We start from the raw sequence: 10,042 nt of genomic DNA, 5'->3' as shown, positions 1-10,042 counted from the left end.
GAAAGATGAGGCTTTCTACTCCCGTAAGGATTTACACCCTCGGAAACCCTGTACAGGGTCGCTATGGGTCGGAACCGACTCGACGGCACGTAACAACAACAACAACAACAACTACTTCTATGAAGTAAAAGGCAATTCATGAAAATCTCTATAATGTGCTACTCTCCAATCATACTTCATATTTGAATTTTCTTTCTCTGTCTTGCTTGCCTCCACTTTGGCCTCATTCCCTGAACTTCTTTTTTTGGTCAGCCTCTCAGTTCTCCCTTCTCCATCCAGCCTAGACACCATACCCTCAGTTCATTTCCCCTTGTTCTTTGGTTGCATCATCTGGGCAGCTCTCATCCTAGGGTCACTGATTTTTGTTGAGGTTTACATATAGTGAGAATAGAAATTTAGACTAGACAGGGAATTAGAGATAGCTTTGTACAGCTCATGAATGTACGCATAAAAAAGTTTTTGAGAATGAGTGTAAATTTATCTTCATAAGAAAGATGATTAACATGAGATTTTTGCTTATCCAAGAGGTTTTTAGAAGAGAAAGCTGTCTGTCCCTGTGAAGACACCTATAGAACCATTCTGCTCTGTCCTACAAGGCCATTCTGAGTTGTAACTAACTCAACAGGCATGGTGGGTGGTTTAATGTAAAAGAATCAGATACTTGTGACACCCACACACAAAACCTCAGCAGTAGGATCAGAACTTGGGGTTCTCTGTATTTTAACAACCATTTGCAAGGGGAAAATCCCAGATAATATGATCTTGCCTTAGGTTCAGGAATGGGAGCATGCGGGAGCAAAGGAAGGAAATTTATTTGTTCCTTATATTTAATCATTGGGGTCCTGGTATGGTGCTGTGGGTTAATGTGCTAGACTGCAAAGTCTGTTGGAACCTCATGTTTGGTGGCTCAATCTCACCAGCTGCTCCTTGGAAACCCTATATAGGGTTGCTATGGATTGGAACCGACTTGAAGGCACTTAACAGTAAGAATTTAATCATTGGGTCTCTTCACTTGCTTAATTAGGTACCTTATATTGGAACATCAATTTTGCTGATCAAGTATGGGATTGGGGGTTAGTTAGGGAGAACCATCTTTGGTTTTTCTGAGGTATCTGAAACAGGGGTAAACAGAGAACAGAAGATAATATAGATAGTTCTGAATTTGTAGAATAGAACTTTCATGTGTAGATTGTCCAGTGGGTAGTTGGAAATAAGAACTTGGAATTATCTATTTGAACTAGAGGTTTAAAAATAATTGTTTAGTGTCTTGGGGAGTAGGTAGGATCTCCTAAGGAGAACACAAAGAATGAAAAATTTGGAAAGTGGAATGCAGATAGAATCACTGCTGATCTTGATAGTTAAAGAAACACCAAACTGCATTGTCACTGAGTTGATTCCCACTCACAGTGACCCTATAGAACAGAACTGCCCCCATAGAGTTTCCAAGGCTGTAATCATTGCAGAAGCAGAGTGCTCCATCTTTCTCCCATGGAACCGCTGCTACTGGATCCAAACTACTGCTGAACTATCAGTTACCCAATGAGTTTTTTTTTAAGGTTTTTATTGTGGATTGAGTGAAAGTATACAGGGCACATCATCAGTTTCACGTTCAACCATTCATATGACTTGTTTCATTACATTGATTATAATCCCCTCCATACATCATCAGTTAACAGTGTTTCTCTCTACCCTCTTTTTTTGGGGGTGGGGGTGGGGGGGAACTTTGCCTTTTTGGAATTTACAGTCTCAGCATTTAGGAAAGGTTTTAACATTTATCTGTGGATATCCAGGGCTCATTTATGCGATTACTAACAAGCATAACTGAATAATCAGATGAGGGACAGTTTGCTATGTCTGCTAGGTAGTTAAAGTCTGATCCTCAGAGCCTGTGGTTTGGACGGTCTGCAACACTTGGGTCCACAGGGCCTTGAACTCCTGGCCAGGTCTGCAAGGTCTGCATCAGTTTCCCCCTTATTTATTATTTGTTTAAGGGACGCTGCCTGTCTTAGGCGGTCAGTGCGAATTCCTCCGTCTTACCTGTCATCAAAACTCATTGCAGCATGGCAATGGCTCTGTCTTAGGTTGCCGAGGTTCCACGTGATCTTTACCCGTCTCTGGCCACACATCCAGCATAAGCAGCCACCATCCGAAGAAGGCAGGGAAGGAGGAGACCAGCTGGGGACCCCATACGCTAGACGTTGCTAGACCACCACCCACTCTAAGGTGACCAAGCAGGATCACTATGCTGAGGTTCAATCAAGTTCTTAGTGGATCTTAATCTCTAGCAGGGGTAGCAAATTAGTAGCCACTCAGTGCTCACTTTGAGAATTACTTATATCAGAAATTTGAGCATGTAGCTGATGAATATCCACAGGTACCCAATGAGTTTTTAACTAACCATGCCACTAAGGCTCCTTTTCCAAACAAGTGGAATCTGAAAAGGAGACTAAAATCAAACATTCAGAGATGTAGAAGTGATTCTATTTATTCTTTAAAAAATACACATAAAATCTGTAAAATGATGCCTCTCTCTTTACTACATGCCTGACATAATAAAGTTCTATGTAGAGATTTTTCCCCCTAGTAAGGATCAACTCCAACACTTCTACTAAAAAGATAAAAGAAAACAACTTTATTGCATCACAACTATATGTAGCTGTACTTTTTGCATCAATTTGGCTAAGTTTTGGGAATAAAGTCTTTATTACATTATACAGATCTAGGGGAAGAAAACTAATTACATACATTTAATAAAAAAATATTCCAGGACAACTGCAGAATAAAAACCCTCTTTGAAAATTATTTACAACATTATCATAGTATAAACACGCTACACTATAAAATGTGCTTTATAAGAAAAAAAAAAACTAGAATACAAATATACATTAAACACTGAATAAAACATTCATTGTGTCCTACTGAAGCTGTTATTAATAATATATTCTAGGTAGTAAAATTTAGGTGGTAGTCACAAAATATTTCATTAATTATTCATAATTTAAAATATTTTAGTAGTAATCACAAGGTTTCTAATTTCATTGTGAAGTCTTCATTTTTACAAATGCAGGTTATACAAATGATTTTCTTCATTGACTCTTTCTCTGTTCAGCTCATATAAAAAAACAACAAACCAATATCAAACTCTTAGTCAGATCCGGCATGCCATCTGAAGTATTAAATTCGTATGCTTTTCAAAAACTGTTATCCTTAGTCGATTATAGGACTTCTAATCGGTGCAACCTTGTTCAGTCATGGGTGAACAACACTAGAAAGAACCAGAATTTTTGTAATGTGGATGAAGTGTAACACTAACCAGAATGGGAAAAATATGGGTCAAAACTTGATCTCTCTCTTTGAAAACAAGGGCAGCATGCGTGTTGCATAGCAACCAAATCTCTTGATAGGATGAATAGAAACCAGCATTGCTCGGCTCAAAGATGGTGGCTGACTGTGCCACCATGTGAAGCCACTATGTGAATTCACCGTGTGAATGTGAGTCAAGTTTCACAGACCTGGCAGTCACCAAGTGTCATACATCAGGCTCGTGGAAGTGCTCATGTCACTTTTTCCAAGTGTCCCATTCTAAGAATTTGACCCATAATGTTTCCCACTCCACTTAGTATTCATAATTCTGAGCCAATAATCTTGGTATGAAATATCTTTGGATTAGTGCAAAAAAAGGGCACCAAGTCATCCCTCCTACAACACTTTCTACTCAACTGAGTTCAAGAATTCATTGCAATGGCCACACAGAACTCAAACCCCATACTCACAGTTATGGGGTCTATTAGGGAACTTAACAGGTTACAATTCAGGGTCAGTGCACAGTTGTTCTAGTCAGGGCGGCCTCTCTTCAGCCATGTCCATGGTCTGGCCTCTCTGTCCCTTCAGTGTTAGGGCTGCTGATAAATGCCCACTCTAGTTCGATGGGTCAGAAAACTTAACCCCCTCACTTAAGTGTCTGGAGGCAACCCACTCTGTAAGCAAGCATCCTGCCCAAAGTCACTCAGCTTTGTGGACTGGGAAGCCCATTGCTCTGTCTGGTGCTCTGGCTCTTGGTTCTGCAGCTACTGTTCCTCTGCTGTTCCTTCAGTGTCAAAGCTTTCTGTCCCTGGGCTGAGGAGGATCAATGAGCTGGGATCTCAGGATCCAACGGACACACTCCTCTCATGGGTCTTCTTTGTTGGTACTAAGATTTCCCCACTTCCCATTTCTGAGATGGCTTATTTTATAAACGTTAGAGTTCGAGGCTTTTACAATTACAAAGAACCCTGTTAGTGACTCACAATGGACTCACATAATCCTGTCAGCATCTTCTCCCACCTTCTTTTAGCCAGACCCATCAGGGCAAAAACATTGTAGGAGTTGCAAAGACTAGAAGAGACGTATTAAATATTCGCTGCACCACAAACAGCCTAAGAATCATCTTGCCTAGAGGTATAGTTTCACTGTGTAAAAAATAAACATGCTGTTTATTTAATCATTTTTTTCCCCAAATGCTACAAATGACTATTTTAAAACAATGGTGATATTATTTACAGTTGATTTGTACTGTGAGGTATTCTTTTTGAATTTGGCAAGATGTTCCTAAACAGTGAAAGGTTGATATGTGAACTAGCATAGTAATATACTGATTCAAATTTTCTAACAAGCTGTGTTAAAATGCCCTTAAGTATACATACATATCCCAGTTACCAACCACATTCTTTCAGAGAAAATATACATTAAGCTTACTACAAACAATTTGGACTTCAATTCCAGTTTCTCTAATCTATTAGAGTTACCAACATAGCATTTAGTGGACAATGAATTATGGCTACTAGGGTAACAACTAAACAACAGGGAAAGTATTTAGGGTTTCTACTTTGGGATACAGTAAATACTGACACTAGACAACTTCAAATGGCTCATTTCCCCTAAGACATTAGTGCAAATTAGCAAACTTTAATAAGAAATTCAGTCATGGAAAGATGGAAGCATAATTTCATCTTCATTCACTCCTTGTTCATATCGAATTGAAGAGAAGCCTGCCCAGTGTAATTGCTTCCTTTGGAAGAGCCACCAAATGAGTCCACTGATGAGCACTAAGAGACTTAGCACTGCAAGTGTGATACCTATTCCTTTGTAATCAGGGCCTGGTACAGAAAGATTTGAAATTGGAGGAGGGAAATACAAAAGTGGTCATTATTATTGAATTTGTACATTAAGCTGAGTGTCATATTTTTAAGCTCTCTATATAAAAAAGGTACTTGATTGTTTCTTAATATTAACACAGAATTCAAACTTATTATCAAACACTTCAGTGCATTCTTTTCAAGTTTAAGTGTTTTCCATTTTATTCAAATCCTTTCATTACTATAGAAATTTTCTTTCAAAGAAATTTAAGCTCTGTCATCAGCCTCACTTTCCCTTTCCATCATCTGGGACTATTACTCCTACTATCACTCCTTCCTTTCTTAACAAGTTGCTAAAAAACGGGAGCGTAGTGGTTACAAATCGGGCTGCTAACCTCAGGGTCAGCAGTTTGAAACTACCAGCTGTTCCATGGGAGAAAGATGAGGCTTTCTGCTCCTGTAAATATTTACAGCCTTGGAAACCCTGTACAGGGTCGCTATGAGTCTGAACCGACTCCATCGCATGCAACAACAACAACAAATTTTCATGTTTGATTCACTTACGGACAAATAAAGTACGGCTTGCTCTAAAACAGTGGTGAGGAACCTTTTATTTGGTTAAAATTTATAACATCATTCACAAGCCATAAAAAAATTACCAACTATATTTGGTCAGGAGTCCTGATGTGGTGCTTTGGGTTAATGCGCTGGACTGCTAGGTCTGACTGAACTGCAAGGATGGCCGTTCAAACTCACCAGCTGCTCCTCGGAAACTCTATACAGAGTCGCTATAAGTCGGAACCGACTCCATGGCACTTAACAACAACAAATATTTGGTCAAGGGAGTCATGGTGTAGCGCTGTAGGATAAGCACTGAATCGTTAAATCGGTTTGAACCAAAAGGCTGGCAGTTCAAACACACCAGATGCTCCTTGGAAACCCTATACAGGATGCTAAGAGTCAGAACCAACTCAACGGCACTTAATAACAACAGATTTAGTCAACCATTTAATTAGCTCACCCCTAATGGCAGGAGTCCTGGTGTGGCACCATAGGATAAGCACTCAACCTCATGGTCAGTTTGAACCACAAGGCTAACACCTCAAACCACAAGGTTAACACCTCAAACTCACCAGTCGCTCCTTGGAAACCCTATATAGGGTTGCTATGAGTCAGAATTGACTCAATGGCATTTAACAACAACAAGAACAAGTGATGACTGGAGCTGCCTTGGCAAGGCCAGACCAAATGTGTGGAGCTGTGGGTTAATGCGCCAGACTGCAAAGCCATTTGAACTGCAAGGTCGGTGGTTCAAGCTTACCAGCTGTTCCTTGGAAACCCTATACAGGGTCCCTATGAGTTGCAACCGACTTGATGGCACTTAACAACAACAACAACAACAACAATACAGTCCAAGGGCCGGATGTTCCCCACCTCTGCTTTAAAAAGCTATTTAAGTTTCTGCAATTACCTCATTTAATTCCTACCAATGAAACTTCAAATGCTGTCCCAGACCCCTTCTCCATCTTGTATACTCCTTAGATGAAGTCATTCTGTCCCATAGCTATAAATACCATTTCTAAGATGAGGACCCTCAGCCCTGTCCTCGCTCATGTGTCCAACTGCATTCTAGTTACTAATTTGTGAAAATCTCATTTCCATAAAGACAGCTCAAAATAGAGGAACTAGAACCGACTTAACCACCCTGGTGTGGCGCTGTAGGATAAGCACTGGACTGCTGACCACAAGGTTGGTGGTTCAAACCCACCAGCTACTCATTGGAAACTCTATTCCGGGTTAGTTAAGTTGGGACCAACTCAACAACAACCCTGTTCCCTGGCGAAGCACCCTGGTGTAGTGTGGTAGGACAAGCACTGAACTGGTCATCTCAAGGTTGGCAGTTCAAATCCACCAGTGGCTCTTGAAAACCCTATACAGGATCATTATGAGACAGAATGGACTTGACAACATACAACAGCCTTGTTCCCAATCACCCCCCAAATTTCTCAGTTGCTATCCATTCTACCTATAATAGAACCAGATCTCTTGGCCCTGTTTCCAAAGCTCTACATGTCTGGCACCTGCCTACCGTTCTACTCTTCCTTGAGCTCTTAGCAAGCTTATCCTGACTCCAGCTGGTACTGCTGTCTGATATGCCTTTCCCCCAGATCTTTGCTTGGCCGTCCTGTCAATGCCTGTCACCTGCCTTACAACATCTTCCCTGATGATCCAATCTAGAGTAGCTACCCATGGAATCTTGGTCACTTCACCCTTCAATTTTTTGCACCAAGTTTACAACTATTTAATATTTTTTTCTCTTTTTAAGAATATACCTGTTTATTTTTTATTTATTTCTTACTTGTCTTCTTCCACTCTACTATAGGCTGTGTAAGAACAGGGACCTTATCTATATAGTTCATTGGTACATCTCAGACCATAGAACAGATCATGACATATAGTTGTTATTGTTTTTAAGTGCTGTCGAGTTGGTTCCGACTCATAGCAACTAACCTTGTAGCTCAGTGCTTTATTCCTACAGCTCCACACCAGGATTCCATGACATACAATAGACACTATGAATATTTGTTGAATCAATTAATAAGTATATAGATACTGAACACCTAGGATTTTATCAATAATATTTGTGTACCAAAATGGATATTCTAATGCTAAACCTTAGAAAATGCTGTTATGAAATAGTTGGAGCTTTTCCTTCAAAAAATAAGTTAAGGCAATATTTTGTGTTTTTTATATATCAATTAATGATGAAATATAATTTCAATATATGATTTCCTACAAATACCCAGAAAGCTGTGAGTAATTAAATCTGGTTTTGCATTGTTTTTAAGTTCATCATGAGTTTTATGGAAATGCAGAAGGGAAATAACAAACTGCAAAAATAGGTCTTTAAGCTTTTACATTTTCACATTATAGAGTAAAATAAACTTAAAAATATCCTCAAAAAAATTACCTCCTTATACTCTGGAAGCTTCCATGCTTATTTTGATGTTGTTGTGAAGTGGCGTTTAGTTGGTTCTGACTCATAGTGACCCTATATAGAGTTTCTGAGGAGTGACTGGGTTTGAACTGCTGACCTTGCAGTTGAAGCTGACCTTACGGTCCAGTGCGTTATCTTACAATGCCACACCAGGACTTCCCCATACTTATTAAGAAACAGTTATACAGACTTCAGACTGTTTAATAGTTCCATATGGGAGCCATGCACATTTTGCAGATTTATTTTTCCTTATAATCAATAACTGTATTTCAGGGGAAAGGCTTTGTATATACTTTACAGACAAAATACTTCAGGGCCAAGTACAACACTATGCACATAATTGAACTGTATATTTACTGACCTGTTCTGCAAAAATATTAGTTAAGGACAGGCTACATACTTACCTAAAGGAGTTTTGCAGACAACTCTTCCATAGCCATGTGAACATTCAACTGTTTTCCAAGTTTCATTTGAAGCTAACAAAATGCTACATTTTCCACCACCACCATTCTTATTTTTGTTTTCCCATTTGACAAATGTCACTACTGATCCATCTAACCAACTCCAAGACTGGTCTGAAGAAAGAAATGAAAAACAACTATATTTACTGATACTAAATTATTAAATTAAAAAGGCATTAAGGTTCATATAACTCATTTAAGTGAATTACACTGTATAATAATGACAGTCACTAACCATATGTGGATATTTAGAATTCAATTTCTTACAACAGAGGGGAAAAAAATCAGCCCTTCTGTTGCACTACTCATATTTCAAGTCATATTATAAACCGTATGTGGCTAGTAACTACTGCATTGGACTGAATACATGTAGAACATTTCCATCTTTGTAGAATGTTTCATTGAAGAGCACTGGGATTTCAGAATGTTTGCATATTTATTGTGCAAGGGATAGTGTTCTAAAGAACCATTCCAATGAAAAGACCTCCTATCATTAAAGATGGATTGGTGAGGAGGAAAGGTCTAGAATGGTGGACTTGGAAAGGCCCCTTCTTTCCCCATGACTCCATTTTTATTTTTCAGCTGACACGGCGCCACCTTGTGGTGATAACGTAAACACAACTAAAGTATTATTCTGGAATTCATATTTATTTCACTGATTTAAAATTCAGCTGTGAAACAGACTTCCTATTCTATCAAATTTTTACTCTTAATCCATTCTTCATAAATTCCAAGTTCACTTAAACCCTGTATCTGTTATTTCCTTATGAAGAATTCTTCCATAAATTCTCTTTTCATCCATTAGTGGATTTTTATTAAGTTAGAGGGAAAAATCACTATTAGGAATTGGTTTAGATTTACGGCAAAAATGCTCAAAGAGAGAAGGGGACAATAAGATAACTTTTTGAATGCAGAGCTATCAGCTGAAAAATGCATGGGGTATAAGACACTAGAACTCTAGGAAATCAAGTCATGGGTTCTTTGTGGGGACACAGTGGACCTGGACATTGGTGTAGAAGAAAAAAAAACATGTTTTAGGAGGACATCTCCAGTATAAATGCAGTTGATTCAAACTTATTTTCTATCTCACTTGTGGTTTCCATTATTACTAATAAGTTACAGATTTATTCATTCCGAATTTGAAAGCCTCCAGAAGAGTCAGTTGCTGTTGTTGTTCTTGTTAGGTGCCACTGAGGTGGTGTCGACTCATAGCAACCCTATGCACAACAGAACAAAACACTGCCCAGTCCTGGACCAACCTCACAATTGTTGTCACACTTGAGCCCATCGATGCTGCCACTTGGCCAATCCATCTCACTAGGGGTCTTCCTCTTTTTCTCTGACCCTCCATCTTACCAAACATGATATCCTTCCCCAGCGACTGGTCCCTCCTGACAATATGTCTGAAGTATGAGAGATGAAGTTTGGCCATCCTGGCCTCCAAGGAGCACTCTGGCTGCACTTCTTCC

The 10,042-nt window shown here is 39.2% G+C and overlaps 1 protein-coding gene across 1 annotated transcript in view; it reads right to left on the bottom strand.

Annotated features, from left to right (window-relative positions):
• Nucleotides 1-4,956: 4,956 nt before the first annotated feature.
• Nucleotides 4,957-10,042, bottom strand: part of LY75 (lymphocyte antigen 75) — a 127,460-nt gene continuing 122,374 nt past the window's right edge. Inside the window, exons 34-35 of the mRNA XM_006872043.1 lie at nt 8,517-8,687; nt 4,957-5,135 (exon numbers count right to left, since the gene is read on the bottom strand). Of these exons, the coding sequence (XP_006872105.1) occupies nt 4,957-5,135; nt 8,517-8,687 (350 nt within the window). The remainder of the gene's footprint in view (nt 5,136-8,516; nt 8,688-10,042) is intronic.

Source organism: Chrysochloris asiatica, unplaced genomic scaffold (genome assembly GCF_000296735.1).
Source record: "Chrysochloris asiatica unplaced genomic scaffold, ChrAsi1.0 scaffold00181, whole genome shotgun sequence".
Taxonomy (NCBI): Eukaryota; Metazoa; Chordata; class Mammalia; order Afrosoricida; family Chrysochloridae; genus Chrysochloris; species Chrysochloris asiatica.
The sequence above is the reverse complement of the archived record's forward strand: the minus strand, read 5'-3'. Positions and strand labels throughout refer to the sequence as shown.